Source organism: Channa argus, chromosome 7, assembly GCF_033026475.1.
Source record: "Channa argus isolate prfri chromosome 7, Channa argus male v1.0, whole genome shotgun sequence".
Classification (NCBI taxonomy): Eukaryota; Metazoa; Chordata; class Actinopteri; order Anabantiformes; family Channidae; genus Channa; species Channa argus.
In genome coordinates this window covers 20371178-20394638 of record NC_090203.1, presented here as the reverse complement: position 1 = coordinate 20394638, position 23461 = coordinate 20371178, and the positions used below count along the sequence as shown (strand labels likewise).

The window sequence follows — 23461 nt, the reverse complement described above, 5'->3', positions numbered from 1 at the left end:
TGTGGGGGGAAATTAATCTCCACATGCTGCAAATGTCAGAGGGCAATTCATCCTTCCTCCACTGTTCCAAATGCAATACACATGGGAAAGCAGTGACTCTGTTTCTTTGCTAAGTATATTAATAGAGAGTATTTCTAATCACCATCTTCTTTGTTTGTCTTTCTTTTTCAGGTGAGTGCTCCCTCCTCTTCTCCTGTTGTTTCACTGTTGTTGGAGGATGGTCTGGAACATCCAAGTCGCTTAGCAAATAAGTACTATAATGAAATAATTCTATTGGTTTCATGGGAGAGTAATCACACACAGGAAATACAGGAACAGAATTATTTAGAATGGCTGATTGGGTCAGATTTGTGTGTGTTTGCCATATGCATTACTTTTATGTCTTATGTCTTCAGGGCCTCGACACTAAATCATCTTAAAAGTAAATTGTTCATACTCTCAGATATGTGTTAATAATATGGCTGCATTGCTGATGGAGATTGTGTATTGCATGCACTCACTTTAGGAGTCACGACCTGCTACTACAAGCTGTCATTTTCTAAAGTATACATCTGGAATGGTTTACAGCCAGCAAGGCTCCGTAACACCTGTGTGTAACCTGGCCTACGTTTTTCGGTGCAGTAGTAACTCAACTTGTGTCACGACGAGTTTTACCTGCAGCTGGTTCATTTATTAGTAGCCAAGTGTCTGTCCCAGGGCATTTAAGTAATGTTTACACAGTGCCTCAGGGTGAGCCGGTGTTTCTCTTTGATTTACTGCTTGCTAGGGAGAGAAATGCCATCAGAGGTTTGTGATATAAATGTGTGGGTGTGGAGGTTGGAGTTGGGACAAACAATGCTTGTTCAGTTACTCTGAACTTTTATCACAAAGCAAAAATGCAGAGAACGTGTGAGTGTGTGGTCAGTCCCTGCCAGTACAGTAGCAAACTTGTGCCTTTGCACATCAGAACTTCTCGGTGGTGATGTTTGCATGAGGGAACGCATTGTAGTATAACAGAGAAGCCTCTGCTGCAGCTTTTACGTGGGCTCCAGTGCACACTGCTTCATATTTCATCACCTGAGGGTGAGTAATTACACTTGCAGAGACCCAGTCACACCTCACATGATCCACTCTGGCAGCTCTACAAGGCAGGTTCCATTGTTAAAGGTGATCGTGGTGGTTTGAATTTCTTTTCTAAGGCCATTCTGCTATTTGATACCCTATCACGTGAATTTCGCCTGCAGTGGGTTTCAGGGAAGCAGCCCTCACTGGTAAGCATTAGTTTTACCACACGAGTGTACTGTTCACACAGTTCTGCTGCAGTGGTGTGTTGTTTGCAAGCAATGCAAAAAAATGCCATTCACCTTTAAGTAATGTATTAATTGACGGTTTCATTGCAGTAAACTCATACTAAGCATTATGTGCCAAGGCTGAACAATGAGATGAGGCTGCTAAAACATTAAACAATTCTTTGAGCTGTCAGAGGTTTAACCTAATAGGTTGTTGGCTGTATGTATGCTCTTCTGTCTCAGCCGTGGCCACATGGCCTCAAGGACAAACTAATGTGCGCTTTCTGTGGCTGTTACCTCTCTGGGCTTTCATACAGGAGGTTTTCAGAATTGTTCTCCAGTGCTCATGTGCAGTTAGTGAATTCACAGTACTGATGTTGAAGCAGCTCCTGCTCTCAGGTTTTTATTACAGCTTGGGAAAGAAAGCCTGCCTATTGTTCTTTCTGTCTTGTACGGTAAGTTTTAGTTGTAGTTGTCCCATTGCAAAACAGGATGTGTGTGTGCTGATAAGAACAAATAAAGAGAAAAGTGAAATGCCATCTCCTGTACCAGTGGGGACACTTAAATTGTGGGTGGGCCGGTATCTCATCCGATACAAAGCCCACATAAAATAAGATCAGCAAGAGAATAAAGATTTACAACGATTAGGGCAAAGATAAACACAGTGGTTGGTAGTTTCTTATTGTTGTTTCCAGTAGTTGATATTGTACTTTGAACCTTTGCAAGAGTGCTCTATTTTTTTACCTCATTCCACCTAAAGTCCTGTACAACAATTGTGCAAAAAATATCCCTGATGGACACAATTGCAAGTTTAGATTAAAAAGGCAGCATTTAACATAGTGTAATAGCAGGTAATATTTGAACAATTACAAGTTAGTATATCGGTAATATCTAAAAGTAATATCTTGTAATAACAAGGTAATAATGGTGTAATATTTCTGTATTAACAATGTAGCAGAGCAATAGCATAGTAATTGCAAAATTACTAGCGAGCTAATGACTTCGTATAAGCAAAAAACCCAAATGGTTAATAAAACCTAACACAAAGAGTTACTGTAATTACTTGAAACATACCTGGTAGCCTGTGTATTATTCATACATAGCAGTTGTAAAAGCACAACTCTCAATTTAATGGCAATATTTGTGGTATTGGGGAGTTGTTATGGAAGACATGACAAATCTCCAGAAGTGAACTCATCTTCAGCCACATAAATAAACCCTGTTCATGCAAAAATATTATCCCCCTATCACCTTTTTATTAGATAATAGATATGAGTAATTGGATATACCAAGACACTGTTCTTACTATTATCATGCATCTACCGAGATAATACCTTGTTATTTCCAAAATATTACCCCACTATTACCCTGCTAATACCAAGCTGTGAAGTGCTACCACCCACTGGGTCGACTTTGATCCTGCATGTCAAAATATGTCTTGTTGTTATTGTTGTTGGATCACAGGCACAGACACAGTATCATTCCATACAGGCATTCCAGGTATTGCATGACTGGACGTGTTTGGTGCATTTGTAGTGTTTTTTGATTTGTACATATAGTGCAGTACACATGCTGTACTGCAGCTGTGTTGAAGCTGTAATTGAAGATCACCAGAAAATTCCTCAGATGCTGTAAAGTCAGTGAGTCTGACAGACAGTTTAAAATGATCAAGGAAAACCTGTATAGACGGTTTTCTTGAGTGGTATTTCTGCTGGATTGTTAGTCGCTGTCATTTCTCTCTCTCTCTCTCGATCCTGTGTTGATGCTGCTTACTTGCATGCAGCAGGAGGTGGTGCTCTGTCCTTTGCCTCCCAGCGCTGGCAGGATAGGATTACAGGAAGTGAATCTAACTTTTTTGTCTTTCTGCTTCAAATGAAACACATGTGACACTTCTGCAACACGAGTGTGGTTTCAGACTGAGTTTTGATACTTTTATTCAAAGTCATTATTAATTTTGTTCAATGGAGCCGCAGCTTGGATTACAATGTCGCATTGTCCCTGACTATCAGGGACAATGGTTGCAATTCCTTCCTCTTAAAAGAGCCCTCTAGCGGGTGGTTAAGCTTAATGAAAGCCAGTTTATGAAAGTTAAAGGATTGCAATGATGGTGAGTCACAGCTGTCTGTTACTGGACTCAAAAGCTGTAGGAAAAAAAAAAAGGCTTTTTCTTCTGTCACAGATACACTGAGTTTAATGCTGGACTTTGTGAAAGCAACAACACATGCAGTCATTTATTTTTCACTCTCACTCACTCTGAGGAAATGAAGAATGCAACTGATTCACACTAACCAGATGGAAGGGTTTTATGGGTTTGAGGATGATAAATCACCTTCATGTGTGTGTCTGTGTGTGGGTGGGTGAGTGAGTGAGTGAGTGAGGGAGAGCGAGGGAGGAGGCACCTGTATTGTGTTTGCATTATATTAGAGAATGATTGACAGGATGAATATCTAATGTGGTAGGCCAGTCAGGAAGGCCAGAGTCCGGATCCTGTGTCCAATTTTGTTGTTTGAGAGCTGGTTGCCCATAGCAACAGCAATAGCAGCAGCAAGCCCACGTTCCCCGGGACTTCCACCATGGACAGCCCATGGTATTTGCCTATAACCTGTGGGCTGCGTTGCTACAGCAAGCAAAGCCCTGCATGACCACACCCACGTGAGGCTTGTAGACGCTGAATCATAGAGGAAATATTGAAAGGGTTTCTTTTTTTTTCTTTCCTTTTGTTATTTGTTCAAAAAAAGAGTGACTTTGTTTGAGACATTTCTTCAGGGTGGAAGGCGTCCTTTTCGTTACTTTACTCACGCTCAGATATCTCCTCTGCTGCTGCTTTTCATACAAACACCGTGTGAGGGAGGAGCGAATGAGCTTTTCCACACTCACAGCAGTCTGTAGGCTGGCACTGCCACACCTGCCTCTCCCTACAGCCATTTTGTACCACCCTCACAACCAGAGTGCAGCTCCATTTTGTGAGGGTCACCTGCTATTTAAGCACTTGTTACTGATACTGAGTGACGATACGGAGCCTCTGTCTTCATGAATCAAGGAAGTCTGCACAGTTTAGTCTTGTCACAACCATCACACTTTAATTAAAGCAGGATTATGTTTTGAGACGTACACAGTAGACTGTGCCTGTTCAACTCAATCTTAACTTTTCTTTACCCTTTAAGATCAACTGTACTCATTGGAAACAAGCCAGAACACTGTTCGGTGCTAATTATACCATTCTCAAAATATGAATACACCTGTCACTTGTTTGCACATTGAAAGGTCATTTGCATTGAAGCTACATGGTTGGACTGTGTCTCAAATACCTGTCTCCGGTTCTAAGATTAACTCTATGCTTTGTATTGACTTACAAAAAGCCTTATTTGCTCCTAGTAAAACAGGAAATAAGTAAGAGTCAAAGCCAGAGTTGTTGTTCGGTGTATCTTGGATAGCTCGATGGTGCCTTTTGCAGACTGGCAGTCATAATTTTCTGGTTTTCTCAATCTAGTCTTCGTGTGCTCTCTTTTTTTTACCTGTGTCCACTCTGTAGCTGTAATTTGCGAGGTTTCTTGAACAAGGCGTCCAGTGTGTGTCCCTCTGATGTTGCGAATAAAGCCTGGGTGTCCTCAAATGTATGGGACATGGTGCAGGGTATCCGGGGCAGCAGAGAGAATATGTCCAGTCGGGCAAGGACCTCAGATTTATAGGGTAGATGTTCCTCTGCATTTATGGGCCAGAGATGAAAAGATTCCCTTGTTCTTTTCTCACAAACACCCTCCCTGCCCTGAATGTCAGTCCAATCCCATTCCTTCCCTCTTTTAGCCCAATGTTGCTTGCCATGCGGATGGGTACTTGGTCTCACAGGGGTGAAAAGACGCAGTAGCAGTGTGGTTTTTGAGTGAAAGCAGAAATAAGGTGTTTTGCTGGGTTTAGGCTTTTGTATAACATGTCGGATCAAATGCACAGAGGAGATCCCCTTGGAGATCGGTTCTGGCTCAGCCCAAGGAAAGGTAAGTGCCTATATATATTACAGTACTGGAAACAGGATGTGAGTGTTTGATGATTGTCACCATTGGCTATATGAAAGTTTGTGCCATGACGGGGTGTGGCCAAATCATCTTTTCCACAATTGGGAATCTAGAGAGTTCAATAAGGAGTGGAGAAAATCCTGCCCTATTGACTGTTGTGCAACAGCACTTAAACCTTTGTAGCTCCTGAATGGTGCAATACATCTCTTGCATGCTGATTCTGACAACTGGCTGCCAATTAGCTGAGTTGGCACGCGGCTATGGCAGGAGAAAGAAAAAGAAAGAGTTGAGGGCTGGTTCAAATTATCTGTCCACATTTTACTGCTGGAACTTGTTACAGCACAATGCTGTTTTGTTTTAGTCACTAGCTGTTGGGAAATTTATGTACAATTTGGTTCAGGGGGAAATAATCCCTCTTTCCCAGAGTACTGCCTAATAGATGCAAAAAGTTGGTGATATGAATCAGTTGGCATCCTGTGTGAACATGAACATTATCAGTGGTGTTATGGACATAGTGAATCTGTCACTTTGCTGCTCCTGCTTTTGCTCTGGCCCGATTTACCCCGTCATACAGTAGGTGTTGTGCACTGTATTGACTTCACAGAGACTCACCCACTACCAACCAGCCCATGCCTGAAAGGATTGTTAGAGCGAGAGTAAGTGAGAATGAAAGGGATTTGGCTCTTTTTGAGTGCTACTGCTTGTTTTTGGTTGGTAAGGAGGGCAAAGAGAGGCATAAACTGGGACTTAATTTCTTTCCACTCTGGAAAAGGAGAAGTCAGTGTGACCGGTGACTCGTGGAGATGAGAACACATGCAAGGACCCACATTTTTACCTCCAGCACACATCAGTTTATAGATTTCCCATGTGCATTGATGCAATAAAAACCAAGAGCTGCCTGTTCTTCCTCTGTTCACACAGTACAAAATATGCCACTAAAGTACCCAGTTTTCCTGAAAAATAACTGTGTTCAGATTTAAAAATTTTTTTTTTTACATTCTTTTAAAATTTTGCACACATTTTATTCTACAAAACAAAGGCTGTCTAACCTCACAGTTGCTTTTAACAAGCCTTGTGTAACACAAAAGTTATTTATGGGGCAAAAAAAAAAATGTAGGTTGGCAAAACAAGAATAGTTCCCGTATTGTCTTGATTGATTTCACAACATAATTTTGTCTATTATTCTTGCCCCTTGGCTCCTTCTACCATAATTTGTCCCTTGTTTTTACCACAATTATCCAAAGAGAGTTGTTTATTTTTCTCACACTGTGACCAATGCCAAAAACACCTCTCGGTCTCCTTCTTTGCTCACTAGCTCCTAACCAACAGTGCTTCTTTGTTTGAAGCGAGTTTGTGGTTTTACAACACTTCTGTCTGTTTGTGTTTGGCTGTGCAGTTTACAGTACACAGAGCTTTTCCCAGCATCCAGGTGCCCCTTAAACGTATCTTGGTTCACCTGACTGTGCAATGGGGCCACAGTTTCCCTCTGCTCTATCGTGGATAGTCCCACTTGATCACGCCAGCTACACCCAGATTAGCCAGAGACCAGATAGTGCCAGAGGTTGATGCTTTGCAGCTTTGTCCTTCCTGCATTTCAAAGGCTACTTTCTCTGTCTGTTCCAGCTCCAAGGCCTTACATGCTGTCAGACATAGCCTTACAATAGACAGGTGAACGGGTCAGATTTATATATAGCCCAAAGTCAGAAATCTAAAATCGTTATAATTAGCCCTTGACTTTGCACAATAAACAAAAGTGTGTGAAAAAGTAATATTTGGCTATTTAAACAGCTCTTACCTTTTAAGAGTCTACAACCATGGTACCAACTCTGTAAGGCTGCACATGTTTGAGATGCCTCCGTCCTCTTTAGTTGTGTGCTACTTTGCTTATTATTTAAATGAGAAAGCCACAAGTTTTTTAGGTAGTCATCATAAACTAAAATGTTTTTTAAATAAAATTTTACTAATTTACTAATGAATTACTGTGAATCAAGTTTTGCACCTACAGTAATACACTATATTAATGAACTGCTCAAAAATTATATAAAGCAACAATCTGTTAATCTTTTAAAACTGATGTCTAACTTAGCAGATTTGTAGGTCAGCAGAGTTTGTGCTCTAACATACTTCAGCTCTGTCAGGGGGCACAGCTGTCCCTGACTGGGGAGTCACCCTCCTGACTATATCCGGCCAGGATTCAAGCACCTCAAATAAAAATGGGCTTATCGCCTGGATAAAAAGGGAGCTCTCATGCATTGCAGAATGATGCATCATGACTGCAACTGTGCAAGTCATGATTTAGGAAAGAGTATGGACCATTTTCTTCAGGTGGATTATCAGATCCTTTCTGAGTCTGTTTATCCATTTCATAATTGTTCCCTGTAAAAAAAAAAAAATGTACTTTTAAATGTAACTTTGTAGTTTATTATTCTTATATTAAATTATTAACTTGCTCATGTTACATTATGTTAGTGCAATGTGTTGTGCTTACATTTTGTTACAGCAATGTAAGCACATACATTAGAGGGTAGGACGGGCACTGCCGACCTTTACTTTCCCTGAAGGTGGCTGGAGTGTCATTGATCTGAAAAAGGAGTGAAGTGGGACCAATAGACTCGCGAGCCGCAGGCCACTACAGTAGGCCAGTTGCCACCCACTATCTGTTGGTGCTGACGAGTCTATTCTGGTACTTATGGAGGTATGAAACTTTGAAGCAGAAGTAGTCGCCTACCCAGGAAACTATTCATACACTCTTTCCTCAACTATTATTACTCCATTATCTGCTTCTGTCAATCACATCCTTCTATTTGTAGCTGCTGCAATATGTCTCCAAAATTAGATGCCATTACTTCAAAAATAATCATCCTAAGTCTATTTATGATCATTTCTTTGCTAGGAAACACCCTCTCAAGCTGGCACATAACCATATTAATGTGAAACAGTAGAAATAGATAAATTCAACATTTGGAAGGGCTGTGACACCTTGTGAAGTTCACTGTACACATACACAGGGATTAAAATCACTGCAATATGGAGTCCAGAAGACAAGGCACCATGCATGTGGATGTAATATTATTCCAAAATTCAACAGCTCTTAGCTTGAGTTTTAACATATAGTTGACTGACTTCTTATCTGCCAACTGGACATTTAACAGCACAAAATACCAAACAGGTTCAGTAACAAAATGTTTTACATTTAAGCTTGCAAGTATGCAAGTGCACATTTGCTACATCTGCTTTTGTGTCAGGTAAACTGCCACATGCCAATGATAACACATTTGTTTCATAATACAAAGGAATGCCTTTCTTGTAAAGTGAACCTGACAATTCCTTCTTTCCTCCTTCTCTCAGCTTTCCATCTGAATCATAAACTTTAGTAGCACCGCTCAAGATAACATCGTAAAGCCGTTTTAGAACATATCTGCTATAGGTGGAGTACAGCCCATCATAGCCTAAGGCATCAGTTTCACTAAGATGAATATCAGAACTGTCAGGTGCTGTTTTTTTTTTTTTTTTTTTTTTTTTACACAATTGGAAAGTTGCTGTTTATGTATTTCTAAAAACTGCAGTAAAGCTATTAATGTTTTTTATTTTTTATTTTATTGATTCCTGATGACATTCTGTCAACGTGCAGTATGTGACAATAGTTTGTTTCAGATCACAATGTCTTGTTCAGTACACCAGAGTACTGCTTAACCACAGTCCTGAAAGTGGATATTTGACTTACTCAGAGTTGGCTCACTTCATTTGACTGTTGCTATGGCAAATAAAGTGAAAACAGTTTTCCTCCAGCGTAATAGTCTGTGGTTTTAAACAGCAGTGGGGATGCAACATATCATCTCTGCCCATTCACCACTGCTATAATTTCGCAACTAGATCACTGTGTTCCAGCACAGGACTGTCTGCTTACTCTTTATAGTAGATCCTTGTCTTTTCAATAAGATGACTGAACATGTGCTGTACTCCTCTACTCTATCCAACAATACTCAGTTTTCTTTCCAGTTTGGCTTTCACTGGAAGCCAATCACAAGAGAACACTCTCAGTGACACAGCGAGATGAACGGGAGACAGATGTCCACGAGGGAGAAGTGATCTAGGGATAGAAAGCTGATACCATGTTCCTCAGAGTGTTGGAAAGGTTAACTTTAATGCACAGTTCTTTATATAGTTGTGCAAGACAGATTCTTAGTTCCAATATAAAGTGAGGCACAGAGCCCTAATGTTAGCTGCTCATAGCAGCAACACAGTTTTAGGGCGCTTGACAGCCTGTTGCATCACTTCAGTGAGCCGCAAAAGGAAACACTGATTGGTTTACATGTATGGTTATCTTTGCTTAGTGACCCACTAAACAAACACAGATACATATTATTAGAATTAAACTTAATAGAATTTCTGCTATCTCTCTCTCTATATATATGTGTGTCCATGAGTCATATCAAAGTACAAGTACAACCTAAATTGTCAAGATCGTTTTGAAAGAGGAAAGGCTGGACAGAACAAAGCTTTCATACTAGTAGAAGTTTAAGTTGCATATTATAGCTTTAAGGCACAGCAGTTAACATTTATAGAACTTTTCTGTAGGAGTTTTCTCTTAGTGTGTCATTTAGTTTTTACACATTCAATGTGTGACATGAGAGCTGAAAAAACTGTAGTTGTGATCACGTGTAAGACTAAAAGACATGTTTTACTCGAAAACCTACAAGTTTGCCTAGCAAGTCGCTCAAGGGCTGGAATGATGTGTGCAAGCTGGTCGACCAAGGTTTTCATAACTAATCTCTGTTTAGAACAGTCCATTCATTGGACTGGTGTGTGATTCGCCAAAGGGTGTGTTTGTGTCTGTGTGTGTGTGTGGGTGGGTGTGTGTGAGCTTGTTGTAGTCAGGTGTGTGCACATTATTTAGGAGGTGTGTACTTAAATTTGAGAGTGGGTGTTTCCGTCCGTGAAAGTCCCAGTGATAAAGAGCATGTGATCAAACACACTTCATAAAACTTCGCTTCATTTGATGTTGCTTTGTTTAATTTAATCAATTAAATGCAGACACTTTTTTTCTTTGCTTCATACTTTCTGCTGTACTGTTTACTTTAGTGAGATTTTTTTCCATGCCAGTTTTTTCCTAAGAAATAGAAAGAGAAGAGAGGAGGAGCCGGGCTGAAAAGTGTGCCTCATGCTCGCTCTCTCTCTCTCTCTCACACACACACACACGCTGCCTCTCTTCCATTCTGTCATTGCCATCTCGGCAGAACGGAGAGACTGTTCATTCCCAGCCACACTGAATATAGTGGGGAACAGTACACTTCTGACTTTATTCAAATCACCTTTCATAGAGGATTATTCTTTTTTTCTTCAAGCCTACGGATCAGCAAGAACAAGAGGAAAGAAAGTAAGAACACAAGAATACAAACATTTTTTTTAGTTTCATTTTATCTTGTGTTGAGAAGATATGACAACTGGTTTTGCCATTGCATTCTTTCACAAAGCAAGACGTCAGACAATCTGATTTCTCTCTTTCTTTAATGGTTGTGCATTTTAGTTTTACTTTCTGAGTGTATACTGGCATAAGGCACAATGGTTGCTGGAATGCTGATGCCCCTGCATGACCTCAGGGCAATCTATGAGGTCCTGTTTCGAGATGGTGTCATGGTGGCCAAAAAGGACAAGAGGCCTCAAATCAAGCACCCTGAGGTACAAGGTGTGACCAACCTACAAGTTATCCGTGCAATGGGGTCGCTTAAGTCCAGAGGCTACGTGAAGGAGACATTTGCCTGGAGACACTTTTACTGGTACCTGACCAATGAGGGTATAGTCTACCTGCGTGACTTCCTACACCTGCCTGCTGAGATTGTTCCAGCCTCCCTGCAAAGGGTGAGGAAGCCAGCTTCCACCCTTGCCATTGCCCACCGGGCGGCAAAGGTCCAATCTGTTGAAGGTCCAACATCTTATGTTCCAAAGCCAGGACGCAGGGGCGAAGCAGAGAGTGAAGAAGCCGAACGTCAAGGCTACCGCCATAAGGTGATGGGTCCAAGAGAGAGAGAGAACTACTCTGATAGGACTGCCAGGTTTAGAGGTCGTCCACTGGCTGCAGAACCAGTCAGGCCCAAAGCCTCATGGGAAGTGGAGGACCAGCCTCAGACTATGTTCAGGAAGGAGAACATCTTCAGAAGTGAAGCAGCAGTGATGGAAGAGAGCAGGGTGACGAGAGTCTCCCACCAGCAAGTTGATATGAGCAGAGAGAGGTCAGTAACAACATCACAGGAGAGAAGAGGTTTTGAGGTCCAAAATGAGAAGGTGTCAAGTTCCATCCCTGTTCAGATAGCAGCTATAAAGCAGGATGTATCGCAGACCACTCAGGCATCAGTATCCTCCAAAACAGCCCTACCATTAACTGTGCCTGCTGTTGCTGAGGCTACAGGTGGTACAACATCAAAGATTCCAGCCGAACCCTCATCTCGCAAAACAAATCAAGAGAGGTCTAAGATCACAGGTGAAAAAATGTCGAGGAAGTCTAGTGAAATGATCACAAGGAAGTCAGCCACCACATCTCTTCCTGATAAAGAAGCCAAAGAAGAAAAGACAAAAAAGTTGACAGCCAATCAAGTTAAAGCTGGGGAGGTTAAGGCTACAGCTGAAACCGATAAAGTACAGTCCCAAGAAGTCATTTCAATGGTTTCTGGTCCGCAAACTACAAGCGTCTTTACTGACACTGTCACAGCTTCCCCTGTCAATAAAGATGTCACGGAAAGGAAGACAAAAAAGGCAAAAATGGATCAGATTAAATCTGCAGAGGTGAAAACTACAGTTGAAACTGCAACTGATAAAGGGAAGTCCCGTGCAGCTATTACAATGGGATCTGTTCATGAATCTTCCACTGACACTAGCACCATCCCCGCTGTTGTCACAAAACCTGCAAAGGAAAATGAGATCAGGAAAGCAAGAGTTACTGAGGAATCAGTCACACCTTCAGATGGAAATGTAAAACTTCCATTTGATTCCGAAATAGACCATAAGAAGGAAGAGAAGAATGCTAAAGTCACATTCACCCAGGAGACCACCAACCCTGATAACACCACAGGCACACCAGTTAAGACCCCTAATGTAGCCGAGGAAGTCTCCAAAGTTAATGTGGCTACAATAGGCTTAGTGAATCTCTCAGAAAAGCCTAAAACAGCTGAAGTTCCTCAGAAAACTACTACAGTGACTAAATCCTCAGTACTTGAAGTTACAACTACTGTCAGTACAAAAAGTCTCACAGCACCTGTAGTGAATGCTGAAGATGCACAACCGGCCACTTTAAAAACTAGAGTAACAGAGAAGAAAGCAGATGTAAAGAAAGTCGATCATGTCAATAAAGATGGAAAAATAGCACAAGAAGCCCACAAAGATGCAGAACAGGGTCCCACATTAGTGCAGAAGGACACCTCGCCATCTCAACTCACCACAGAGGTGATCAAGGAAACCAAAGTGGCAGAAGGAAGCTCCAAATCAAAAAGAAAGAAAAAGAAATCACCAGGGGAGATATTGAAGGCTATTAACGCTGAAGAACCACCTGACACAAAGGAGGAGCAGGGAAAAAACACTAAAGACAAGGAGGAGGTATCAGAAAATAACCTCAAACCCAGACCAGTCACTACCTCAAAGACTGTAACTGTTTCTACAAGCGTAAAGACTGAGGAGCCATCACCCGTGGAGAAAAACAGGGCTGAGGCTACAAAAGGTATTAAAGAAGAACAAAATAAAGAAGTCCCTAAACAAACTGGTGGGACGCCAAAGAAGGAAGTTAAGAAACAACCTACTAAACTACCACCAGTGCCTCCAGTGGAGCTTCCAGGTGATGCACATCTACATAATAATACAGTTGAGAAAGACAAAGCCAAGAAAGCCACACAGGGACCAGTATGCCCCATGGGCGAGTTGCCTCACTCTGAGGAGTTGAAAACTGAGAAAATGACTCTTACCAAGATGGAAACAGTGACAGTGCAGAAAGCTGAAGTGGGGCCTAAGGAAGAAAGTTCCAAAAACGAAGAGAAAAACCTTAGATCACTGCCAGAATCTCAGAAACCTACAGTCGACACTAAATCCCTTTTAAGCACAGGGAAAGCTGCAGAGGAATCTTCAAAAGGTAAGAAGAAAGGCAAAGGGAAAAAGGAGGCTAAGGCACAAGGATCAGAGACCATAAACACGAGACGTGTTATTTTGCCTGAAGCAGAAGCTTTCCCATCCACTGACATTACACCATTGCCCACGGTCACAGTTGAAGAAAGCCCTGTCACAGCCTCTGAGCTGACTGAAATGAATGTTTCCCTAAAGATGACTCCTGAAGGAATGTGCAGTGAGGAAACAAGACAGGCTGCAGCTGTGCTCTCTGAGGCCCCAGTAGACAAAGGGGAGGTGGAGCCAGCGCTGCTCTTTGCAGAAAAAATCAAGCGGGAGGTTCCGAAACCAAAAACATCCTCCACTGCGAGGGAAGCACCCGCAGCCGGAGAATTAGCGTCAGCAGCACCAGCAGTAACAGCACAGGCAGCTGTAGCTCAGGCACAGACCAGCCCCTTATTCAAGCAAGAGGAACCTAGCAGAGTTGCACAACATTTGACCGTTCAGGCAGCAGAGCGCAGCACAGAGAAAAGGCTCTGTGTTTCTGAGGCCTTAACACAGGAGGAAGAGAAGAAGAGGGACTTGAAGGAGGACACACCCTCTGCCACTGCCACACCCGCAGCTTCCCAGCCTGACAAGCCTCACCTGGGGGACAGCTGTGAGTCCATAGGCTCTGACATAGACGAGGCCAACATGAAGAGGAAAATCGTAGTAGTAGAAGAGATAGTTGAGGTGAAGCAGCTCCTTGGTGCTGAAGCAACTGAGAGTCAGTCACCTCCACAACCACCAACACCTGTGGAGCCTGAGGCAGAAGGAGAGGAGCTGGACCTGGATGTTCTGGAAGCGCTAGCCATAGAGCGTGCACTTTTGTCGGGTGCAACAGGGGTCACTGTGCAAGGAGCCTCACCTGAAGCAGACTGGGACCATTCACTGGAGGACCCAGAGGAGAAGAAATGGCCTAACTTCATAGAAGGTTTGTTTGAATCCAGACCAATTATACTACTTCCTGCTGTGCCCCTCTCACTCATGCACGTGATGTAATTGCTTTTGTTCTCCGCCTTTTTTGAAGCGTTGGAGGTCTTAGGTAGGCGTTTGGTGATGCCCTTACGTTGTCATGTACTTACACTATTTTATGCTTTCACTATTTATAACATTCCCATACTGTAATTGTCTCTGAAGTGTTATTTAGGGCAATGTGATTACAGTTTATGGTTAAATGTTACATATTACAGGGCACAGCCTCTGCTTTGTGTTGTAGACTAGAGGCAGTCTCTCTTTAGGAATGGCTTCAGTGAGATGGTGAGGACCAGCCAATGAGATGAGGCTGTGATTTAATTATCTGTGTGTTTAAAATAGATGAAGTACCAGAAACACTGTCATAGCACATGCTGCAGTGTATTTGAGACACGTTTGCGTCACACAATCATTGGGACATAGGCTCTTGTTCCTCAAATGATAACAGATGCAAAATCCTACAAAAAACCAAAAGTGTATTATAACATTACTTTACAGCATTACATACTATACAGAATTGAATCTCATCTGTAGTTTCCCACGCTGTTTACATCGGTAGCACTTCTTACTGTTTTGATGGGGAAATTCCAGCTCTGCTAGGTAATAAATTGACTTCTGCACATGTTTCAATGAAAACATTAATCTCTGGGGCCATTTCTGTGTGTTTGCCAAATGAAATTACTGCAGAGCTGCAGTCGATCCAGCAAGGTGGGGCTGTTTGTAGAGATTCAGCCTCGCCTGTTCCCTGTAGAGATAGTTGTGTGCGTTAGTTAAAACCAAAGTGAGGAACTGAGGGAGGTGTGGTGCTTTTGGGAGCCTTTCTTCTCCGTGCTCCAGTAATACTGTGTTCTTGGCACAGGCGGATGCTCGCTGCTTTTTTTTTTTTTCTTGGTTCAGTATTTCACCCTGTCTTGTGTTTGTGATACGTGTGCCCCTTGCATACCATTATCTACTACTATGTGTAGAATGTATGGGAGTTATGTTGAGTATGTGATAGATGTCCTGTGTGCTGTCCTCCTTTGATGCATCTGAAAAAATAAAAGTTACAGACACCATGTGATGGTGGTGGTTGGTTTGACTGTAGTGAAACTGGCATTGGTCATTTTTAATTGCCATGGTGAATTGCCATCATGTGCATTTTTGGAACCCTCACAGGGTGTGTAGCAAGGACTTGGGCGTTGTCTGTTGAGGGTGGGAACAAAACACAGAAAGTCAGGAAGTTTGAATAGCCTGCTCATAGCTCAGTGGGTGTGTTTATTTAATCCCAACATGTGACAGAAGGTCTGGATTCAATTAGCAGCCTTCTTTATCTGTAGTTCTCATCAGGGAAAAAAACAAAATTTTTGCAGTATGATAATAATGATATGTGTCAAATATGCAGTGAAAGTCATATGCAGCTCAAGTGATCAGATGCAGAGTGCCAGGCTGTCTGATGACCAGTGTTTGTCGATCCGCTGCTGACATCTGCTGTTCATTGACTGTATTGTTATCTGTTGCAGATGCTTCAACTGATACTCAGACGTGTTGAGATACTCCTTCAAAAAATGCATATTTCACACGCACCATACGCACCTTAGTTAAAACTTTGTTTTATTTTTCTGCAGCCATCAATCTTTGCATTAGGGGCACTTTTGCCAAAGCAGTTTCCTTCTGCGTTTACCTCAGAGTGTTGAGTCATTGACCAGGATTGTGGGTAACGATATGGCTGCCACATACTCAGCTACACTTTGGAAGACAGTTGCAGTTGACTGCAGCTTCGGTGTTTTAGTTACATTGTTAGCTCTATGGAAAGCAGGAACAAGGCAAGTATTAAAAAAAAAAAAAAAAAAAAAAAAACACCACAAAAATGTTGCTTTCAAAATGAGCTAAAGCTGGTTTCAATTTTGACTTTGACTTTGTGTGTGGCACTTTTCGTTTGTATGTGCTAGCGTGCACTTTTGTATGAGTTGGACATGCTTGAGAGGCTATTTAAACTTTGCCCACACATGGCACCAGAGGCAATCAGACGAAATCCCATCCCAGACATTCCATTGAGGTCCTCCCTGTTTTCATCTTTTCAGCCTGTGCATTCTTGTGCGATGGGTTAAATGAACAGCTACAGTACACTGCAGCTCTGTGCCTTTCATTATGGTGGCACATCATTTTGATGTTATGACTCACTCGCACCATTCTCACATGTGAGGGCTTAGATTGTGAGCCTGAGGGACATTATGAATGCTTGAAAGTCATGCTGTCTATCAGCAGACTGTGTTGTGAGATAGCAGTAAGTAGTGTAAGTACAATCTGAATGTTTTTTCCCAGAAAAAAACAACCTTAGGTGTCATGTCCTTTATCTTTCACTACCAACTCCACTTGTGAAAGGAGTTCTAGTGTTTCATTAGACTCGGAGTATCATAACATATCAGACTCCATTACATAAACGTAGATGCAAGGGCACCGAGCAAACATTTTGACAAGAAAGAAATGCCGATGCATGTCTGTGCCACTGCTGAAAACAGTGCCAAAACATTGGACAGGATGAAACCAATAAGCGACTGCAGTGTGCATCTTTGCTCTTTAATTACAAACCATGACAAAATGCTCTCCCCAGTGTGCCAGTTGTGTGGCGTCTGCCAACACACTGTAGACATTTCAGTTGCCAACCTGAGCTGTCGCACTGGCACACGCAGAGTATACAATATCAGGTTTAATGGCAGTCGGTTGCAACACAACGACAAGAGGCTGAGAAGTTAAGCAGAAAAAGCAACGCTGCAGTGGGAGTGTAATAGTTAATTCACTGAAGGCCCAGACCCACAACCAGATAGATCGATCACATGTGGGATATATTGAGGGTTTGGTTAAGATGGTTATGACATTAGTCATTACCCACAATGCATGTTGGGCCTCATTAGAGGAGCTGACTAACACAACTTAAGTTTTCAAGAGAGTTTTTTAACCTTTGTACATCCACTATTCCGTTAGAGGTTTTTTAGATTTATTTTAAGGTAAGTTTAATGGTCGGCCTTGGTGTTTTGACCCTTACTTTACACCATATTTTGTCAAGAGAAAACACCTGCTTAGTTGAGATCGATTGTTCAGAGGAGGAAAACATTGTAAACAAAATGAAACTGGACACAAGCTTAAAATACTTTTTCTTATGTGTCCTATGTGTGTGAAAGCACATGAGGATGGTCATGGAGTAATTCCTGGCAATCGTCTATTAATCTCCTTCATACTTTCTCAGTATAGATGCCTTCATTTCATATGGGACATTGTTAATTTCCATATTTCCTGGGAAAGGATGGTCCCAGCTCCCCTCCCCAAGGCACTCAGTGCTTTTAGCATCCCAGCAAAATGGAACCAGTTGTCAACACTGAAATTGACAAAGCCATATGCATATATTAGGATCTACTATATTTAGCAAATGTTGTGGACCGCTGTGATCCGTCAAGCAATATCGTTGATGAAGTGAGATCTCACTGAGAGCCATACTCTCAATCTGTGCATTAAATGAAACTTGTTGATGGACATTTAGTGCAAGGCCATCTGGTTTTGGTAAATAGCCCATCAGTGGTAGGTCTCAGTTTTCATATTGTTGCTATTTCTGTCCACCCAATGTTCCTGCCAGTGCTTTTCCGTTGAAGCCATTGAATATATCCAGTGTGACCCACCCATTTTACAATTTAAATGCCAGAACCTGAATATAAATCTTATTAGAATTAATGTGGCATGTGCTTAACAGTTGTAAGCTGAAATCCCTGGATCCTTAAGAATTAAAAGTGCGAGGATCACAGTCACTACAAAAACAGCTCAAATGTGAATAACACATTTGATCACACATTGTAATTTTTATTTTATTATCGTGTGAGTAAACCATGCTGCTCCTGGTATAATCAGGATGAGTCTACTTTAGCATGTGCTGACAATATTATGTGTAAATGATGACTCGAGCATATGTTAATCATGTCGTGCCGCAGATGATTCTCACATAATAATCAGTTTTCTGGCTGAGAGCTGTGAGTTTATATCACATAATAATCCAGCCAAGACCCTCATCAAAGAGAGAGAGAGAGGGAGGAAGAGAAGCTGGGGTGGGTGGTGGGCTTGTGTTTGGGGTGGTGGGGGGGTGTTTCTAGGGGGTAAGTGTAGCCAAATGTCCAGCCAGTGCGCTTTCATAAGTTTCTAACTATGCCACTGTGTGTAATCATCCTGCTCTGGTTTATATTTATAACCCTCAGTCAGCTCCAGCCCATTCCCCCTGGCCACCAACCCGTCTCCCCATTTGAGCCCTCGCCCCTGCCCCCTTCCCCAGGCATGGCTTGTCGTCCCTCCTCCCCTGACCCTTGGGGAGCAGGCTGACGGATCCAAGCAGCAGGCACAGCTTGTCAAAATTCAACACAAGCGAGAAACAGAGCAGTTCAGAGCAAACAAACAGGAGCCTCTTATCTTCTCATTCCCCCTCTGTCCAGCTCTTTTTTTTTTTGTTTGTTTGTTTGTCTTTACCCTCGTCCTCGGCTTCCTCTCTGTGCCGCCTCTTAGATGAAGATCATACCCGGTAGGTCCGCAGAGTGGTGTTGCCGTGGAGTGGCGTGTCTTGTTTGTGTCTAACTCTGATTTGTCTGTCTGCCGACCGTCTGTATTTTTGGCACAACACGCGTGAAGTCGTTGCACATACTCTCACGAACACAACAGGAGGACACGCATTAACATTTAACCAACAGCAACCTTCAGCCACTGCAGCACAGATTGTGTTCCATATTTAAACCTGTCCACATTGTGACTGACTTGAGTTACAAGTGAGGTTGGCTGCCATCTATATTTTCCTTTATTTGATGGTATGTAGATACAAGAGGGCAGCGGGGGCAATATCACCCCCTTCTTGCCACCTTTTAGGCGGTGGTCTTTCACGCTTGTGTGACAACAGATCGATGCCAACAAGAAAGACTGACATATATAATTAGCATTTTATTCAAAATGTTTAGTTTTGGACACGTGTTTGAGCTATTTCGGATACAGTGGCTGTAAAACCATGATCACCTGCTCGTGTTCAGTACAATCTGCTGAAGTGTGTTTTCCATTGTTGTTGCATCAGAGATAAAGAAAAGGCTTCTTTAATTTAAAAAAAAACTGTATGTAATAACACAATCCGTCCACGTTAAGATGAAATGAAGACAAGCAGGTTGGGCCTGCTCAAGGATGTTAATGCTTGTCATTGCTTTATTGGGTTTGGCCCTATTCTCCAGAAAATTCTTATCAGCTGAGAATAATCCCAATCCTAGTCATAACAAGAAGTAGTAGTTGAAGCAAATAAAAAAAGGAGTCACACATTTATAGATACATTTCAACCTGTGACATTACAGAAACTCAAACAGATTTCTTGAATAATACACACAGTAGTAACAGCTAATGTTCGATTTTTAACATTTAGACAGGATCATTTCTCCTTTGTGCTGGAAGAGAGACATACAGTATGTGCCAAGTTTCATAAAAATTAAAGTGTGAAAATAGGCCAAGAATCTGGAGATGTGGGCTGGAAGAAAACTTTCTGTAATAGCTTAATATGCTCATGGTGCCTTTTTTATGTCCCTGCTGACATGCCCGTGCTGACTCCTCTGACAACCCCCCCCCCCAACTACCCCCACCCTTTTTTTTTCTGTGAAGCCCACCTGTCACAGCAGATTTGTCCCCTCAGCCCCTGTACCTTATCTCTCTGTCCCAACAACAAATGCCTGCAAGCCCCCCAGGACTCACTCTCCCCACCCTGGTGGTTTTGGGGCACTTCTTCTCTCTGATTGTACTTTGGCACTTGAGAAAACAGAGGCAAGGTAAGAGAGCTGCAATCAAAGATGATCAAGCTTCAACAAGCAGGCTCAGGAACATGGAAGTCATAAAGTAGCTGCATGCCAGAGGACTTTTTTTGCTGATTTCAGGGGTAATGCTGTGTCAGCAATTCAGTGTACAGAGGCATAAACTTGTCATAAAGACAAGTTGGAGGCAATGTCAGTCCTACACAGGTTTTATATCTGCCTTAGTACAGTTTGTGTGTGACCTTAAAAGCTGTCAGTCGTGTCCCGTGACTGTCCGAAGGTGCCCCCGGGCCTCTGCATGGCAGTTTCATGCTGCCATGTTTGTGTGCTTAGACAAAACTGTAAAGGGATTAGCCTCACGATCGTCAAACAGCGGATTTGATGCAGGGTGTAGTGACTTGTGTGCTTCGAGGCTGACAGTCTGACATGGTCACGGTGCAGAGATACAGAACAGTCTAGGGTCCGTCTGCTGTAGCTGAATTCACCTCATTTTCTTTTGTTGCACTGCAGAATGGCTGATAAAACAATTGCCTTATGCCTCCTAAACCAGTCTAGTCATGTTTGGTTATGCATCAGACATTTAAGTGCGTGGGTGTGTTGTGTTGAATGTGAGTTCTTGCTGAAGGGTGTCCTAGTTTAGGGTGATTTATACTGGTTTAGTACACCTGCCAGGTTGGAGTCCCTGCCAGCCTTTGAACCAACAAACAGCATTACAAAGGACATGAGCTCATGTGTGTGTGTGTTCAGTTGCCACACTTAATGAATTTATCTGGGATTTGGCCTGAAGGAACATTTGTATACACAAAACTCCCAACAGACAAACAATGAGCTGTTTGATGCTGTAACTCCACATTGGTCAGCATTGTTGTGAAGAAACGTGGCTCAATTTTTTGTATGGGTCGCTGAGTACTGAGAATGCTACAAAGTCAGGGCTGAATAGAAATAGCAGAGCAAACATTGTTATCGCTTTATCTTTTAAAATCGAAAAAGTGGGGATAAATGTTAATCTAAGATAGCTTTGTTCAAAAAGAAGAAAAAAGAAACGGTTTATATGTAACTCAGCTTCAGTCTTGAACCAGCATGGGGTGGTAACAAAAGCAACGTTTACCGTATATTTGATGAGTAAATAAACATTATGGAACATAACGGAAAATCCAAGTGAAGTGACGAGAACCGAATCAGGTTAGAAACAAGCAACCTTTGATGTTCTTTCTCAATGCCTGTGGTAATAACAAATACCTTGACACATACAATATAATGTCAATATTTAGTTCTTAATAATTGGCAAAACATTTTTAATGCTTATCAATCTGTACTAAATATTATTGGAGAGGAAATTATTCAATATTTAGTTGAATTACTGTTGTTTATATGGCTCAGACATTTCGTCTAGAATCTTTGATCTGATGACGTTTTAATGTTCATTATTTTCCGTGGAGCTAAATGCAGCTGCTGCCCTTCCTGATCTGTGCTCTTCAGTCCAGACTTGTCATGGGGCTTTCAGGTCTTAACTGTCTCCCTTTTTTACTGGCATCTGTTCTGCATGATGACAGCTCTGTCCTCTGTCCACTTACCAGGTCCTCGGCTTGAGGTATCACTTAGTGCCGCAGTTAAAGCAGATACCACCCCGTTGGGGTTTCATCAACTGTTCAGATTCTGAACATAATCTGTATGGCGTGCTGTGCACGCACAGGTGGGAACATGGGTGTTGACACTCTTTGTCTGTTATGGTGGAATGAAGTCAGCTGAAAGGTCACGAGGAAGTGGGCGCTGAGTCGGATTGTAAATACTCTGTGTAACACACAAGGTGCGTGGGTCAGCATTCTCTCACTGACCTTTGACCTTTCATGCATTTGTTTTACCTTCAACAGACTGCCACTGTTGGTATTTCAACCACAGATGGCTAGCAGCATATACTGTATTACTCTAAAACTCATTCCTACAGGTGTTTAAGTGACAGTATACCGTGTATATATATTACTAATCGTACCCCTTTGTGCTTGTTGCTTTGTTTTATTTTCTCTCAGGCCCTTTTAGGGGTGTTAAAATGCTTTGCATAATTGGTTTGAAATTTTCATAACCGAAATTAAACGGCTTGAAAACGTGTCCCCAAGAGCTAAAGAAAGCGCTATAGAAATCTCCTTTATACAGGAGCTGAGCGTTTATGAGTCATGTAATCACGCACATGCTGCCAAACAAATGCTTCTGTACGGATGAATGTTAGATCCTCAGAGAGCTGTGTGGGCAGCAGTGGTTGAGTTCTGGCTGAGGCTTCTGGCCTGGTTTGTGGAAAAGCCAGCATTCTTCCTGGAAACAGCCAGGGCTTCTACAATCAAGCTTCTACTCACTGCGTGTGTTGGTTTTTCCATGAGTGCATATAACGTAGCCTCGATGGCCTACACCACTGTGACTGCCCCTGGGCATGAGTCACAATGTAAACCGTGAACTTGTGCCTCGGGGACTCATAGAACCCCAGGGGGGCTTTTCTTGTTCTCTGGGAATAGTGAATAAACCCCAGTGAGATTCAAAAATCAACATGGAGCCAATGCAGGCTGTTGATTTAGAGCTGGATTTATTGACGAGCAACACTGGGACTATGGAAGCACATCCGCTCCTGTACTGCGAGTATATTCATACCTCTTGTGACTTGTCGTCTATAAAATATGCCCTGACATCAGTAGCTTATCTGAAGTTGTGAAAGTGACACTTATGAAAGTGTCACTTTATTACTTAGACCTTGTTTGCAGTTATAGTAATTCATCTACTACATAAAACATCTGCTCGTATATAAATAGACAAAATGGGATTTTAGTTTTGTTAAAAGTTCTTGAATCATTTTTTTTCCAGTCCAGTTTTTTTTATACATCCTCTAAACTGGTTCTGTGTAATGATGTTGCCAGGAAGAACAGATGCCTGTTCAGCTCAATTCACACTTCAAATGTAGCCCTAAAAAGTCTTAAATTTGCTTTTTCTAAATCAAAGTATTTTATACATGGTCCAACAATGTGTTAATAACAACACATTCACCTTGTTACTAACATTAATGTCATTTATGGGCCAAAAGGAGCGAGGCTTGCTGTGCCGTGATTCTAAGCCATTGGCCCAGAAATACTGCTCTACGAGTGATTATGGTCAGTGTGGTGATGATAGAGCCAACCTGGGTCAAAGATCAGTGTCCTTTGGGCACAGAACGCTGCATATTTAGGTTACCGTCCCTTTAAATCTGACCTAGGAGCAGCTCAGCTGTGCTCTGTTGTAAATTGTCACACCAGTTGGCTGGCGACACCAGGTGTGTGTG

At 42.2% G+C, this 23461-nt stretch overlaps 1 protein-coding gene across 16 annotated transcripts in view; it reads left to right on the top strand.

Moving 5' to 3' along the window:
* Positions 1–23461, top strand: part of plecb (plectin b) — a 107865-nt gene that overhangs the window by 42322 nt on the left and 42082 nt on the right. For 4 of the 16 annotated variants that reach the window (XM_067510257.1, XM_067510256.1, XM_067510255.1 and 1 more), the window contains exon 1: positions 10506–14336. The exons of 8 other annotated variants lie outside the window; for them this stretch is intronic. In XM_067510257.1, the coding sequence (XP_067366358.1) occupies positions 10841–14336 (3496 nt within the window). In that variant the 5' untranslated portion in view covers positions 10506–10840. Of the gene's footprint in view, positions 1–5181; positions 5261–10505; positions 14337–18703; positions 18912–23461 lie in introns of those variants that run through there. 4 more of the 16 variants (XM_067510267.1, XM_067510259.1, XM_067510263.1 and 1 more) reach the window with 4 other exon arrangements.